General features: G+C 50.0%; 1 protein-coding gene across 1 annotated transcript in view; it reads left to right on the forward strand.

Moving 5' to 3' along the window:
- Positions 1-13736, forward strand: part of LOC132590781 (glycylpeptide N-tetradecanoyltransferase 1-like) — a gene marked incomplete at its 3' end in the record, with an annotated part of 39704 nt that extends 25968 nt beyond the window's left edge. The window contains exons 7-9 of the mRNA XM_060263703.1: positions 7473-7643; positions 10571-10679; positions 13536-13736. Of these exons, the coding sequence (XP_060119686.1) occupies positions 7473-7643; positions 10571-10679; positions 13536-13736 (481 nt within the window). The remainder of the gene's footprint in view (positions 1-7472; positions 7644-10570; positions 10680-13535) is intronic.
- Positions 13737-16359: the final 2623 nt, after the last annotated feature.

Consider the following 16359-nt stretch of genomic DNA (forward strand, 5'->3'; position numbering starts at 1 on the left):
ATACACAAGGAGGCTGATGCAACAAACCACCAAATACTATAAAAAAAAGGACATAGCACATCTGAAAACATTAGTCTGAAAGAGCAACGAGCCTCAGTCTAAAAGCACAACTGAAACCACAGCATGGTAACCGGCACTGAAATTTCATGCTAAGGAAGAAATCACTTCCAAACGAAAAACTTATCAGCAACAGAGCAAGAAAGCTGGGGGGGAGACTGGTTTTGAGGACACTCTCTCCCCCCCCTCCCCCGGTTTATTATTTACAAATCAGAAAATTTGGAGTGCATTGAAAATAACTTGACTAAAGTAATTTCTCTTTTTTGGATTAGAAAAATGATTGGTTTTGGTAAGATTTTAGTAACTTAAAATGATGGTTTCTATGTTAGACAAACTACGGCATTAGTTAATCATAATGTCTACATTTTATTTAATTTGTGGTCAGCCTTCCTTATTGAAACTCAAGGAGGGTTGCAAGATATTGTAGGCATGGACAGTACTGATTAAATGTGACTTATTTTGTTGATAATATGTTATAATGTGTGTAGTGATAATATATGGCAGTAAAGTTAAGTGTTTTAATGTTCTGAAGTCTCGTAGAGTTTTGCAGTTGGCAGCTCTCTCTCGCTCTCTTAAGCGGCCCCGTGGTGCAGAGTGGTAAAGCAGCAGTACTGCAGTACTGTGGTCTGAACTCTTTGCTCCTGACCTGAGTTTGATTCCGTCGGAAGCTGGATTCAGGTAGCTGGCCCAAGGTTGACTCAACCTTCCATCCTTCCGAGGTCAGTAAGATGAGTCCCCAGCTTGCTGGGGGGAAAGTGTAAAAGACTGGGGAAGGCGATGGCAAACCACCCCGTAAAAAGTCTGCCGTGAAAATGTCGTGAAAGCAACGTCACCCCAGAGTCGGAAACGACTGGTGCTTGCACAGGGGACCGTTCCTTTCCTTTCCTCACTCTCTTGCAGGAAAATGTTCTTAAGAGGAAATCTTAATCCTTTCATATTCTGTAATGTCAGATAATGCAGCTTGGCATACAAAACTGTACTGGATTGTCAAAACACTAAAATAAGCTTGTGCTTTATAAGAAATGTATTTGCTTTGGTTAAACCCTGCCTTTCTTTCCAGTGGGACCCTCTCTAGCCTCACAAGAATGTATTACGTCTTCAGTCTTCTGTGCAGTCCCACACTTGAACGCTGCTTGTGCAGGTTGCCCACCGGAGGCTCTCCTGCAGCTCTAGTCGACACTCTGAGGGGAGCCCCTCCCCCGCAAAGCTCATTAGAGGTTGTATTCTTGCCCAGTGGTCCCTCAGTCCTTTCTTCACTGCTGTGTGGTTTGGACGCGTTTCTTCTCAGCTCTGAATTTTGTGAGTTATTTCAAATATATTTCTGAATTTTCCTTGCAACTGGGGCTGTGCGTGTGTCTCTCGAGATGCTGCAGAAAGCTTTCTTTAAGAAATATACCCAGCATGGCACACCAAGGGCTCACCTGGATGAGCACCTCCTCTGTCTGTTTTGCTTGGCCACATGCGGAAGTTGCCTCCAGTTTACCCCAAAAGCCCACACAGATCAATTGGCATGATTAAAAGCGAGTTTATAGAGGAAACCGCTCTCATGCTCTAATAGCCCGGCTGCAAAGGCATCTCCCCCGGCAATCCTTGCCATCGAAATAATTGGCTAGAACCGATCATCTTATGAGCCTGCCTTTGAGTTCAGGGAACACAGCCAAAACATCGAGTCTGATCACCAGCCTGATCAGTTGAATGATGTTCTTCAGAACTGTTACCTAAGAAAGCCCGTTCAAAAACGAAACATAAAGGGAAGCATCGCTCTGGTTTCAAGACACTCCCAGAACCAAGCAGTTTGTCAGCCTCAGCAAAGTCACCTCCCTTTCAGAAGTTCCTCTACCATCTCCGCGTGTTTCTCTGGTGTACTCCTGTTCTGAAGGGGAAATACAGGCCTGTCAGAGCGCCCTAGCAGCTCCAGCAACTGGTCAATCTGAAGTGCCCTGGCCAACACCATGGCAGGGTGCGATGCCACCCCCTCAGTGGCAAGGCTGTCCTTACTGCTTTCTCTCTCCCAGACCACAAGAATGAGATGATCGGCAGTCAAGAAAGGTACCCCTGGAACTGAGGTTCTGTTTCTCACAGAACCGGGAAACAATAGCTCTGTTAGTTTGGTCTCCCCCTCCAGTTTCTAATCAGCCCCTCATGGGACATTCAGATTCTGAGGAAGGAGTAAAGGTAAAAAAAAGGTAAAGGTAGTCCCCTGCGCAAGCACCAGTCGTTCCCGACTCTGGGGTGACGTCGCATCACGAAGTTTTCACGGCGGACTTTTTACAGGGTGGTTTGCCGTTGCCTTCCCCAGTCCTCTACGCTTTCCCCCCAGCAAGCTGGGGACTCGTTTGACTGACCTCGGAAGGATGGAAGGCTGAATCAACCTGGAGCCGGCTACCTAAACCAGCTTCTGCTGGGATCGAACTCAGGTCATGAGCAGAGGGCTCCTACTGCAGTACTGCAGCTTTACCACTCTGCAGCCACGGGGCTCTTATGTACAGAACCACATACGGATCTTTAAAAAGGAAAACCTTTCAGTCATTCACTCAATTTCTATCCTGCCCTCTCCCCACAAGCAAGCTCAAGAGAGGGGGAAAGGAAAGGAAAGGTCCCTTGTGCAAGCACCAGTCGTTCCCAACTCTGGGGTGACGTCGCATCGTGAAGTTTTCACGGCAGACTTTTTACGGGGTGGTTTGCCATTGCCTTCCCTGGTCACCTACGCTTTCCCCCCAGCAAGCTGGGGACTCCTTTGACCGGCCTCGGAAGGATGGAAGGCTGAGTCAACCTCGAGCAGGCTACCTGGACCCAGCTTCTGCCATGATCAAACTGAGGTTGTGAGCGGAGCTTAGGAGTGCAGTTTTTACCAGGCCATATGCTGAACAGATGGTGTGAACGGCTAAACGGTTGGACACAGAAGTGACCTCCAGCAACCCTGGACTGAAGGATAAGAACTTGGGGAAATTGTGTGCAGAATCGCCTGGTACGGTTGCCTCCCCCATCCTGAAGGCATTGCAGACATCTCCAAGGCTCTCCGGCAGAAGCCAGCCATCATGGCTGCCATTTCCAAAGAGGTGGAGAAACTTGTACAGAGTTCAGCAGGAAGGTCGTGACGTATTTGTTTAGCCGTCCTCAGCTTCATGCCTCCTAGCAAAAGAGATGCGAACGGAGTACTGCCCAGGAGCGCATTCCTTGCCAGCTGACAGAAGTGTGGAAAATGGATGCACTTAGCAGGAAAGTCTACTCTTCAGCAGCGCTCAGCCTACGCATCGTCAGCGACAGCGCAGTCGTGGGAGTTTAGCAGTTGTTCCTCCGGGAGAAGATGGCTGCGGATTTGGAATTGGTACCGGAGGCGAAGAAGCCTCTCGCGAAATTGCTGCAAGCGGAGGTGTCGCTTCTGTCGAAACAACAAATTAACGTGGGCAGATGTGCAGTTGACTCCTCCAGGGCCATGGCGTCAGCCCTTGTCCTGGGAAGATGCAAGCGGTTACATTCCACAGCTCTCCCAGCTTGTTTATTTTTATTTATTGAATTCCGTTTATACCCCGCCCTTTCCGCCGCGGTGGGCTCAGGGCGGCTTACATAGTCATGCACGTGCATGAGTAAATATAACGACAGGACATAAAAGCCATAAACAAAAACATAGAACAATTAACCTTTTGGTGCTGTGATCTTAGCTTTCAGATGAATGATTCTCTGCAGAACAGTTCTGGATTGTCCTCGCTGCTGCTATAAATAATAATAATAATATAATTTTTATTTATATCCTGCCCTCCCCACTCAGGGTGGCTCACAAGACATGGTACATATACCATATTACGATAAAATACAATTAATACAAGAAGAAGAAGATATTGGATTTATATCCCGCCTCCACTCCGAAGAGTCTCAGAGCAGCTCACAATCTCCTTTCCCTTCCTCCCCCACAACAGACACCCTGTGAGGTGGGTGGGGCTGGAGAGGGCTCTCACAGCAGCTGCCCTTTCAAGGACAACCTCTGCCAGAGCTATGGCTGACCCAAGGCCATTCCAGCAGGTGCAAGTGGAGGAGTGGGGAATCCAACCCGGTTCTCCCAGATAAGAGAGCTCTGGCTGACCCAAGGCCATTCCAGCAGCTGCAAGTGGAGGAGTGGGGAATCCAACCCGGTTCTCCCAGATAAGAGAGCTCTGGCTTACCCAAGGCCATTCCAGCAGGTGCAAGTGGAGGAGGGGGGAATCCAACCCGGTTCTCCCAGATAAGAGAGCTCTGGCTGACCCAAGGCCATTCCAGCAGCTGCAAGTGGAGGAGTGGGGAATCCAACCCGGTTCTCCCAGATAAGAGAGCTCTGGCTGACCCAAGGCCATTCCAGCAGCTGCAAGTGGAGGAGTTGGGAATCCAACCCGGTTCTCCCAGATAAGAGAGCTCTGGCTGACCCAAGGCCATTCCAGCAGCTGCAAGTGGAGGAGTGGGGAATCAAACCCGGTTCTCCCAGATAAGAGAGCTATGGCTTACCCAAGGCCATTCCAGCAGCTGCAAGTGGAGGAGTGGGGAATCAAACCCGGTTCTCCCAGATAAGAGTCCGCACAGTTAACCACTACACCAAATACAGTTAAAATACAGTTAAATTACAAATTCATGAGTTTAAATGGAGTAAATAAGTTAAAACCAATATAAATCAATGGTGCTACAGTTCAGTACATATATATGGATGGCTGGATGTCATTACCAAGATTCCACCTTAGAAAGCAAGTTGGAAGAGGGCGGTTTTACAAGCCCTACGGAACTGCTTAAGGTCCCGCAGGGCCTGCACCTCCTCTGGCAGCTGATTCCACCATTGGGGAGCCATTATCGAGAAGGCCTGCTCCCTTGTTTTTAGCTTGTTTAAAGCAGATTGCAAGGGGGTGGTCAGTATGTTACCTGAGAACTGTAGTGGGCAGCAGTCTAGTTTACAAATGCCTGGTGGAAGAGTGCCGTCTCACAGGCCCTGCGGAACTGGGTGAGTTCTCCCAGGGCCCTAACTTCTTCCAGCAACTCATTCCACCAGCGTGGGGCCACTACAGAGAAGGTTCTGGCTCTAGCTGTCATGAGCCTGGCCTCCTTAGGGCTGGGGATTGAAAGTAGATTTTGTGATCAGACCGAAGTGCTCTCTGGGGAACGTGGGGAAAGGCAGTCCCTAAGGTATGCAGCCCCCTGACCTTAAAGGGTAAGAACCAGCACCTTGAAACGAACCCAGTATGCAATAGGCAGTGAGTAGCAGCCTAGCTGCCGCGTTCTGCACTAGTTGAAGCTTCCGGGTTTGACACCTAACAGAAGGCGGAGGACCTTCCATTCTAGGGTATGACATGGTTTGCCTCTTCGACTGACAATTTCTCGTCACAGATCAAGAAAAGCAAGCCAACAGCTCCTTTATTTGACATTACCACGGGCCTGCCCACTCCGTACAGACCTCTGCAGTAATATCAATTTTATCAGTCGTACTCACCATATTCTTGGCACTGGCAGCCTCACATGCCACAGTATCCTACACAATAGTCCTTTTCCGTATCTGTAGCCCAGGGGCAGGCGTAGCTCCAATCAGAGGACTAGAGATGTGGTCTCAACACCAGCCATTCCCTAAAGAGCTGCAGCAGGCATCAAAAAACATCTTTCTGACTGGCGCTGGTTGTGAATAAGTCACCTGGCTGTCCTTAAAGACATTTTAAGCGGGGTGGAGCACAAATGGTCCTTGGGGAGAATTACATTCTCCAGCTACCCACCACAATCCAAAAGCCCTGTTATTCTGTTCCAGGGTGGAGTTTGATCTTTCTCTGGGTGGTGCATTTCAAATAAGATGGACAGGCACCCTCTTTTATGCATTCCCACCATCCCTACTCATTCACAGAGTGTTAACCAAGATCCGAAAGGAGGATACATGGCGTGGCCTGACCACTCCCTTTTGACCCAACTAAATTTGGTTCCCGGTCTTCTTGTCATTGTCCACGGGCCAGTATGTACGCCTGCCTCTAGCCACAGACCTGCTTCACGGGGACCCAGTAGTCCCTGCGAATGATCCCAGTTCAAGTTCTCTGACCAGACAGCCCATATTCTCAATTCACGTGGGCTGTTCACTAGAAAGTCTTAGATGAGTAAATGGGTGTGTTTTTTGTTTGCTTGTCTGGTAGTTCAGAGGGGAACCCACATGAGTGCAAACCATTTCCAGGTGGATGGTCCCTGCTGTCTGATTGGGATATAAAAAGGCTAAGCTACCATGTCCTCTGGAGCTTAAACTCACTCCGAAAGGGTGCAGGCGTTTCAGAGGAGACAAAATTGAACTTATACCCCACTCTTTGCTAGCCAAAGGCATCTCAAAGTGGCTTACAATCTCCTTTCCCTTCCCCTCCCCACAACAGACACCCTGTGAGGTAGGTGGGGCTGAGAGAGCTCTCCCAGAACTGCTCTTGAGCAGAACAGCCTTGAGAGAACTTGTGGCTGACCCAGGGTCACATCAGCAGGAGTGGGGAATCAAACTGGTTATTCCAGATAAGAGCCTATGCACTTAACCCCTAAACCAAATTTGAGGACACCTGTCATCTTCAGACACCTTTGTCAAGCTTTGTTCTGTGGTCATGAATGTGAGAAGGGATTCAGCAGTTGGCAGAGCAGTGCTGCGCTCCTTGTTCAACTAAAATCCACTCTACCTCCGACGTAAGGAGCTTAATAGCATCTCCCAGTGTGGGACTGCACAAAAGACCGAAGATGAAAACAGGGTTGCACTTAGCAGTAACTGTTCTTCTGTACAGGCACGCATTTCCTCCCTTCTTCCCACTGTGAGTTCTTAGCATGGATCTACATCGCTGGTGCTTGCAGAGGCTCAGGAAGACTATGGGGAGGGGGCCTCCTCTTGCAGAGCATGTGGCCCTTGGGCAGAAAATAGCCTCTAATGAACTCTGAAGGGGAGGGGCTCCCCTTAGAGTGTTGACTTTTATTGAAAGAGCTATAGGAGAGCCTCCAGTGGGTGGTCTACGCAAGCACAGTCCTAATGTGTGCCTGCACAGAAGACACCTTAATGAACAACAGTTACAGGTAAAAGCGCAACACTGTTTATATCAGGTCCCCCCCCCCAGCCTGTCTTTTTTGATTAAGAAAAAAGAAGGAAAAGTCTCTCCCTCTCCAGCTTCAGAATTTCCAGAATTATTATTCTCACCACCTTCTCAACCTAAGGCAGTGAAGAGTCTAACATTAAAACCAACCGTAACTGGACTGGCTCAGTCTCCGAATGTTTCTGGTGATGTGTTGTGGTCCTGACTGGATGGATAGTTTCCAGTTTGGTGAGGCCTTTCTTGACCTTTGCCCTACAAGTGTGCTTTGTGCTGTGTGGGGGCTTGATCTAGAGGGTTTCAAGGCCTAGTCTGAAACTCTTAATATTGCAGAGATCCTCACGGTTTTAATTTTATTTTTGTCTTCCTCTTAAGGGAAAAGAAGATGGTGGAGATCAACTTCCTCTGCGTGCACAAGAAGCTGCGTTCCAAGCGGGTGGCACCGGTCCTGATCCGAGAGATCACCCGACGGGTACACTTGGAGGGGATTTTCCAGGCTGTGTACACTGCCGGCGTGGTGCTTCCAAAACCTGTTGGGACCTGTCGGTAAGGACTGAACAAGAATCCTGGCTGGATTTTATCTCTCTCTCCCAGCAGCTTCTTTCCACTGGTTCCTGGAGGATTTTGGTCATGTTGACTTCCTGTGAGTAATTCTTTGCTCAGCTCACCTGCCGGGCTCACCCTGGGCCTTGAAACTCGCTCTGGAACGAAGTGCGGAGAGTCAGTCCCCATCTATACTGTTGGTAAAGGCAAGTGGGAAATGAGCCATCAAGCCTGAGGTTTAAACAATTATGCAAATGAGGGGAGACTTGCGACTGAACCAGCCTGTCTTTAAAAATCATTGGAAGCGACACTTAGGAGCCTGATGAAACCTTTTGGGTGCAGGTGTCGGGAGCAGAAGTAGAATTGGAGGTTTGTACCTTTTTGGAGCGATGAACCAGGCGGTTGGAGCACATGTAATGTGGAGGTTAAGTTGGGGTTTCTCGAGCCGTGCGTTAGGACACTCTAGAGCAGCGGTGCCCAAATCCCAACCCTTTCCGTATGGCGACCCACTGTTCCAAATTTACTTGGTATGGCGACCCACCCAGGAGTGGCATAAGGGGTTTTGGTGTCCTAGGCCAAACGATGACCTTGGAATCTATCTAGGTCAGTACTTTATTTTCAGATGTTTTTGAGAAACGGACAACCTTCGCACAAAAGGCACAGTGAACCCCCATAGCGAACCCCAAGCAAGTGGCATTCTTACTTACTGAGCCTTTGCATATAGAGGTTACATTCCATTCTTTGAATATGGAAGATACTTTGACCATCCTCTCCTCCTCCATTAGCCACTCTAACTCCCCCTTCCCCCCCCCCCCCCAGATTCCACGAAACTCATTCTAGTAACCATCAGGACACGTTTTACACGTTTTACTTGACCAACCTGTACATGCAGTGAAGAAAACATACCAACTCATGAATGACATGGAAGATCCGGTTCTCAGATTCTGGTTTGCAGAATGCTAGAGAGCAATGGAAAGGGTGGGGGGGGGGCACTACGGAGGGCTGACCTGTGACCCACTTCAGGGTCCTGAGCCCCAGGCTGGGGAAGAGTGCTCTAGAGCAGTAGGAAGGTGCGTCATGCGTTCAACGTGCTCTGGAGAGCCGGAACACAGAGTTTGAGAATGCCCAACTTAACCCTGACCCAGCATGTGCTTCAGCTTCTGAAAAAGAGGCGAAGCTCCAGTTCTCCCTTTGCTCCCAACACTTCTCTCAGCTGCACACGCCCTTCACGTCATTCTTCAGCGTTCCCTTGTTCCCCCATGAAGCACCATTTTGTGGGGACCCGAGGGCCTGGAGAGGCAAGGAAGTCCCATGATGGGCCTGGCACATTAATCCGTCACAGTCAGGATTGTCTGACCTGACTAGCAGGATCTCAGGCAGAGCAGTCTTTCAGACAGTGTTCCCTTGAAGCTGTGTTAATGTGAGCTAAGTCACAGGTTTTTGAGCCTCCTGCTTACGTGTTTGTCTTAGCTCAGGAAAAATGGTCCCAGAGCAAAATAATGTATGCAGTAAAGGTGCAAGCACCAGTGGTTACCGACTCTGGGGTGACGTCTCATCACGACATTTTCACGGCAGACTTTTTTAACGTGGTGGTTTGCCACTGCCTTCCCAGGTCATCTACGCTTCACCCCCAGGAGGCTGGGTACTCAGGATGGAAGGCTGAGTCAACCTTGAGCCAGCTATCTGAACCCAATTTCCGCTGGGATCAAACTCAGGTTGTGAGCAGAGAGCTCGGACTGCAGCACTGCAGCTTTTCCACTCTGCGCCACGGGGCTCTTCTTAATCGATGCAGTAGCTCACAGCTTGAATGCCAGGAGCTCACGAAGGAGAATTTTTGCTCCCAAGACTCCACAGCTTAGAGGGAGTATTGCTTTCAGATCACCTAGATCCTTTTAATGGGAGATGCTGGGAATTGAACCAGGAGCCTTCTGCATGCAGACACGAGTGCTCTGCCATTGGGCACGGAGGCTAGTGATAGCGTATGCCTACAATCTGACTTTAAAAAAAGCTCCCCACTCTGTAGTCTAAAACGTTTTGGAGACTGTGCCGGAAGAGGCCTACTTTGGCAACACCGGGGAGGGGGGGCATAGCAGGGCCTGCAAATGCAAGCAGACCAACGTCCGTCACAAAGACACTTAAGTCCGGCTTTGTTGAAAATGCTGAAATGTCAAGACAGTGTGCGTTTGCAATAAAAAAGGCCAACGCCATGCTGGGAATTATTAGGAAGGGAATTGAAAACAAATCAGCCAGTATCATAATGCCCCTGTATAAATCGATGGTGCGGTCTCATTTGGAGTACTGTGTGCAGTTCTGGTCACCGCACCTCAGAAAGGATATTATAGCATTGGAGAAAGTCCAGAAAAGGGCAACTAGAATGATTAAAGGTCTGGGACACTTTCCCTATGAAGAAAGGTTGAAACGCTTGGGACTCTTTAGCTTGGAGAAACGTCGACGGCGGGGTGACATGATAGAGGTTTACAAGATAATGCATGGGATGGAGAAAGCAGAGAAAGAAGTATTTTTCTCCCTTTCTCACAATACAAGAACTCGTGGGCATTCGATGAGATCGCTGAGCAGCCAGGTTAAAACGGATAAAAGGAGGTACTTCTTCACCCAAAGGGTGATTAACATGTGGAATTCATTGCCACAGGAGATGGTGGCGGCCACAAGCATAGCCACCTTCAAGAGGGGTTTAGATAAAAATATGGAGCACAGGTCCCTCAGTGGCTATTAGCCACAGTATGTGTGTATATATAAAATTTTTTGCCACTGTGTGACAGAGTGTTGGACTGGATGGGCCATTGGCCTGATCCAACATGGCTTCTCTTATGTTTTTATGAGGGGGCTCCAGTTTTCGAAGGCTCTTTGCGGAGCAAGAAGCGACGTGATGAATTAAAGAAATTAACCTGCAGGTTTCTTCCGTTCGGCAGCTACTGGCATCGGTCTCTGAATCCGCGCAAGCTGATCGAAGTGAAGTTTTCCCACCTCAGCCGGAACATGACAATGCAGCGCACCATGAAGCTTTATCGGCTGCCGGAGGTCTGTGCTGGGCGGGGCTGCGACCTAATCGGGGCCGCTGGGTAAAAACCTTTTGAGAAGGGATTGTAAACTCCCCCACGACAGGAACAAAGCAAGGCGGTCTCGGAGACCCCACGCTCCAGAGACGTTCCCTCTCATACGCGCAGTTGCAAATCCACCCGATAAAGAATCTGACGATCGAGTCATTATGAAGGACACCTTGTAAGCCAGCTTCTGTCGTTTCAGCTCTTGCCTAAAGAAATTGCTTGGGTTTTAGCAAAGCTATGGCTTTCGTGCACTTCATTTATGCCCTGCCTTTCTCTCCTTTGGAGATCCAGAGTGGCATACTTCCTTGTCCTCGCCTCCATTCTATCCTCACAAGAACCTCAGTGAGCTTCTGTGTTGGAGTAGGAATTTGAACCTGGTCTCCCAGATCCTGGTATAACACTCTTAACCCCACTGCACTGTGCCACCTCACTGCAGTTGGAGCAGTAAGTCAGTCTGTTCTTGTGCTCTAGGAAAACGAATAGGGGGCTGTAAGAAGCAAGTGCCATAGGGCTTCCTGAAAGCCCAGGGCCTCCACCCACAGAGAAGGCTGCCCGTAACGTCTTTGGATGAGGGACTGCCCTGGCCTCTCCTCTCCCACATCAGCTTCTGTGGCCGCCTCTCCACACTGGGCATTTGGGTCTCTTGATGCAGGATGTTTCCCATCAGAGGAAGGTGGCTTCTGGTCTGGAGGAAGAAGATGATGATGATATTGGATTTATATCCTGCCCTATACTCTGAATCTCCTTTACCTTCCCCCCTCCCCACCACAACAGACACCCTGTGAGGTGGTTTGGGCTGAGACAGTCCTCTCAGAAGCTGACCCATTCCAGCAGCTGCAAGTGGAGGAGTGGGGAATCAAACCCAGTTCTCCCAGAGCTATGGCTGACCCAAGGCCATTCTAGCAGCTGCAAGCGGAGGAGGGGAGAATCCAACCCGGTTCTCCCAGATAAGAGAGCTCTGGCTGATCCAAGGCCATTCCAGCAGCTGCAAGTGGAGGAGTGGGGAATCAAACCCGGTTCTCCCAGATAAAGAGAGCTCTGGCTGACTCAAGGCCATCCCAGCAGGTGCAAGTGGAGGAGTGGGGAATCAAACCCGGTTCTCCCAGATAAGAGAGCTCTGGCTGACCCAAGGCCATTCCAGCAGGTGCAAGTGGAGGAGTGGGGAATCAAACCCGGTTCTCCCAGATAAGAGAGCTCTGGCTGACCCAAGGCCATTCCAGCAGCTGCAAGTGGAGGAGTGGGGAATCAAACCCAGTTCTCCCAGATAAGAGAGCTCTGGCTGACCCAAGGCCATTCCAGCAGGTGCAAGTGGAGGAGTGGGGAATCAAACCCGGTTCTCCCAGATAAGAGTCCATGCACTTAACCACTACACCAGACTGGCTCTCTATTAGAGCTATGGCTGACTCAAGGCCATTCCAGCAGCTGCAAGTGGAGGAGTGGGGAATCTAACCCAGTTCTCCCAGATAAGAGAGCTCTGGCTGACTCAAGGCCATCCCAGCAGGTGCAAGTGGAGGAGTGGGGAATCCAACCTGATTCTCCCGGATAAGAGTCTGTGCACATCACTACACGAAACTGGATATTGGATTTATATCCTGCCCTATGCTCTGAACCTCAGAGTGGTCACAATCTCCTTTACCTTCCCCCCCCTCCCCACCACAACAGACACCCTGTGAGGTAGGTGGGGCTGAAAGAGCTTTTTACAGCAGCTGCCCTTTCAAGGACACCTCCTGTGAAAGCTGACCCAAGAACAAAGTTAGTGTCCAGTGGCACCTTTAAGACAAACAAAAGTTTAATCCGTGCACACGCACCTCAAGGCTTCTACCCAGAATTAAAGTTCATCGGTCCTAAAGTTGCCGCTGGACTCAATCCGTGTTCCGTTGTTCAGACCAGCGTGGCTACTTGCCCAAATCTAGTCTGGATAAGTCATTCCTTTGGGCTTGCATTCGGGGGCAGTGAACCTCTGAATAGCACTGCTAGGAAGTATCAGGGAAGGCCTCAGCCTTTGTGGTGTTAGCCACTGTGAGAGACAGGATGCTTGACTAGACGGTTTGATCCAGCGGGGCTCTTCTGATGTTCTTTCAGGTGTGGCTTTAGATCTGGAATAGTGACTAATGCAGAAGCATTGGGGGGCTTCCACTGGGTTAGTTCTGGCTCTTCCGTACACTGACTGTAAACATGCCTGGAGTACAGATGCCAAGTCCAGCAGCACCTCAAAGACCAGCAGCAGTTTCAGACTTCTGAGAGTCAAAGCTGCATTCGTCAGAACTGCCCCCACGTTCCGGGAAGCTCACTCTGTGCTTCTGCGTGAGTCAGTGTTCCAGATCCAAAGTTGTTCTCTAAAGCACTGCCGGACTTGAATCAAACCGTTGTGCTGCACACCAACAAGGTAGCCCTCTGAAATGTCCTTCAGCAGTGGGCCTCAGCTGTAAGGCGTTTAAGGGAACACAGGTGCGTTCACCAGAATTGTTCCCTTTTTAATCTCCTTTTCTGTGTCCAGGATACCCCTGGGCAGCTGCAGTGTTTTGTTTAGTCTGAAAAGCTACCAATGCCAGATGAAAGAAATACGCCCACTAGTTCATTGCACCGTTTCCAGTTCCAAAGCCCTTTTAAGAAAGCGCTTCTCCAGCAGTACTGGCCTACCGGTTGAACCACCGATATACTTCCAAGAAACCTGCGGGGTTCACCAGGAGATGGGTTGGAAGGGAGCTCCTTCGTTCACTGTGAAGCAGGAGCTCTGATACCTGAGGAGGCAGGCCTGCCTTCCTGGACACAGCTTGTGCCAGTGGCCCTTCTCAGTCGATCTCTTCTGTTTCTCCCTCCCTTTCTCCAGACTCCCAAGACCCCGGGGCTACGGCCGATGGAACACAAAGACATCCCTGCGGTACACAGACTCCTGACAGAATACCTGAAGCAGTTCCACTTGACCCCGCTCATGAATCAGGAGGAGGTGGAGCACTGGTTCCTGCCTCAGCCCAACATCATCGACACATTTGTGGTTGAGGTGAGACTCTTATTTCCCTTTCTCTTTGCGGTCAATGGACTTGGGAGCAATAATAATAATAATAAATAAATTTTATTTATACCCCACCCTCCCCGCCGAGGCAGGCTCAGGGCGGCTTACAGGACATGGCAAAAGCCATGTTAAAACAATAAAACAAGATAATACAATTCAATGCAATTAACAATTAAATATTTAAACAATCTAAAAAATATAATCTTATAGTACTACTATCTCAGTTGTATTAACGATGGCGTGATGTTTTATTCCAAGTTCCATCTTAGAAGGCTAGCCGGAAGAGGGCGGTTTTGCATGCCCTACGGAATTGGCTAATATCCCGTAGGGCCCGCACCTCTTCCGGCAGCTGGTTCCACCACTGGGGTGCCTTTATAGAGAAGGCCTGTTCTCTAGTTTTTAATTTGGCCTCCTTTGGCCCAATTAAGAAGGGAGATACCTGCACAAAGTCGCTCTCGAAGACAGCCGAGTTGGGGAAAAGGTTGTAATCAGGGGAATGGAGCAGCTGGCGGAGTCACCCTTCCTCCCAGGCCGACCTCTGGCCAGCCGCTGGGGTGTAGGCCAAGGGCCCAGTGGCCATGGGGGCGCCTGGGAGCGGAAGTCAAGAGGGGAGCAGGCACTCAAGGGAAGGGTCTTTAGCGCTCCACGGAGCTGTCTTCCCGTGCAGCCGCCTCCCCTCAAGTCTAAATGAGCAGAATAAATTACATACATCTATACAGTTGTGCACAGTGTATGTAATCTGCTTGCAGAGCCCATTTTTCTTGGTGTAGTCTGCTGCTGGCCTGGCCTAGGCCCCTAGCCAGAGATTTTTATGGTGAGGGGGTCCAGAGAACGCAGGCAGGGGCTAGGGATAACAAGCCCCCCCTTATCTGGAACTCCACGGTGGTGGGGCCTGGTGTTGCCACCTTGAGTAGTTGTATCGAGAGTCGTATTTCAGCACACCCTGGCATGTGCCCGTCATGTGGCTTTGAAGGATGGGCTGTGAAGCAGACTAAAAAAATGAAATGGAAATTCACTACATATAAAACGTGGTTAGCAGCTCCGGCCTGCCTTCAGCTTTCCAGTGCAGTAGCTCTTGCCTACAGGCCTTGGTAGAAGTAGCCTGTTGTCTGAAGGGTGGCGTGGGATCAGTTCCCCAGGGGAACCTCATTTGGGTCATGGGAACGCTGGGAGGCATCTGAGTTGGAGCAGTAAGTCAGTCTGTTCCTGTGCTCTAGGAAAACGGATAGGGGGCTGTAAGAAGCAAGTGCCATAGGCCTTCCTGAGAGCCCAGGGCCTCCACCCACAGAGAAGGCTGCCCATAACCTCCTTGGATGAGGGACTGCCCTGGCCTCTCCTCTCCCACATCAGCTTCTGCTTGAGAGCAGCTTCTGTGGCCGCCTCTCCACACTGGGCATTTGGGTCTCCTAATACAGGATGCTTCCCATCAGAGGAAGGTGGCTTCTGGTCCGGAGGAAGAAGATGATGATGATACTGGATTTATATCCTGCCCTATACTCTGGATCTCCTTTACCTTCCCCCCTCACCACCACAACAGACACCCTGTGAGGTGGTTGGGGCTGAGACAGTCCTCTCAGAAGCTGACCCATTCCAGCAGCTGCAAGTGGAGGAGGGGGGAATCAAACCCGGTTCTCCCAGATAAGAGAGCTCTGGCTGACCCAAGGCCATTTCAGCAGGTGCAAGTGGAGGAGTGGGGAATCAAACCCGGTTCTCCCAGATAAGAGAGCTCTGGCTGACCCAAGGCCATTCCAGCAGCTGCAAGTGGAGGAGTGGGGAATCAAACCCGGTTCTCCCAGATAAGAGAGCTATGGCTGACCCACGGCCATTCCAGCAGTTGCAAGTGAAGGAGTGGGGAATCAAACCTGATTCTCCCGGATAAGAGTCTGTGCACTTCACCGCTACACCAAACTTGATATTAGATTTATATCCTGCCCTATGCTCTGAACCTCAGAGTGGTCACAATCTTCTTTACCTTCCCCCCCTCCCCACCACAACAGACACCCTGTGAGGTGGTTGGGGCTGAGACAATCCTCTCAGAAGCTGACCCATTCCAGCTGCTGCAAGTGGAGGAGGGGGGAATCGAACCTGATTCTCCCGGATAAGAGTCTTTGCACTTCACCACTACACCAAACTGGTATCTCTGTCTGCCTCTACACAGCAACTCTGATTTTCTTGGCAGTCTCCCATCCAGGGCTGACCCGCTTCTGACATCTGACAAGATGAGGCTAGCCTGTGCTGGCCAGGGCGGGGCAGGAAAGCTGAATGAGGGCTAGCAGCCTTCTGCCTTCTTGTCACTGATCAACTGCAGAGTTACACCTGCCTTCCAATCGCTTCCTCCAGTCGAGACACTTCTCCGTAATATGCTAGGTAGAGGCATGAGTGTGGTTACCGTGTCGTGTTTGCAATGTCGACAGCAAGGACTTTGCAGCATACATAAGGTTCTTGTAACCTGAACTGCTGTAGTGGCAGGCGGTGGGGCTGAAAACCGGTGCATGTTATATCCCTTCAGTCCTTTGGCCCTCTGTTATAAAGGAAGTACGGCTTTTGTGAGAGGTTCTGGATTTTAAACTTGCCTCTTCATTCGTATAACCTTGATCTCAGATTTGGAGGGAGGAGGAGAAGGACTGGAGCTTAGATTTAT

Source organism: Heteronotia binoei, unplaced genomic scaffold (genome assembly GCF_032191835.1).
Source record: "Heteronotia binoei isolate CCM8104 ecotype False Entrance Well unplaced genomic scaffold, APGP_CSIRO_Hbin_v1 ptg000728l, whole genome shotgun sequence".
Lineage (NCBI taxonomy): Eukaryota > Metazoa > Chordata > Lepidosauria > Squamata > Gekkonidae > Heteronotia > Heteronotia binoei.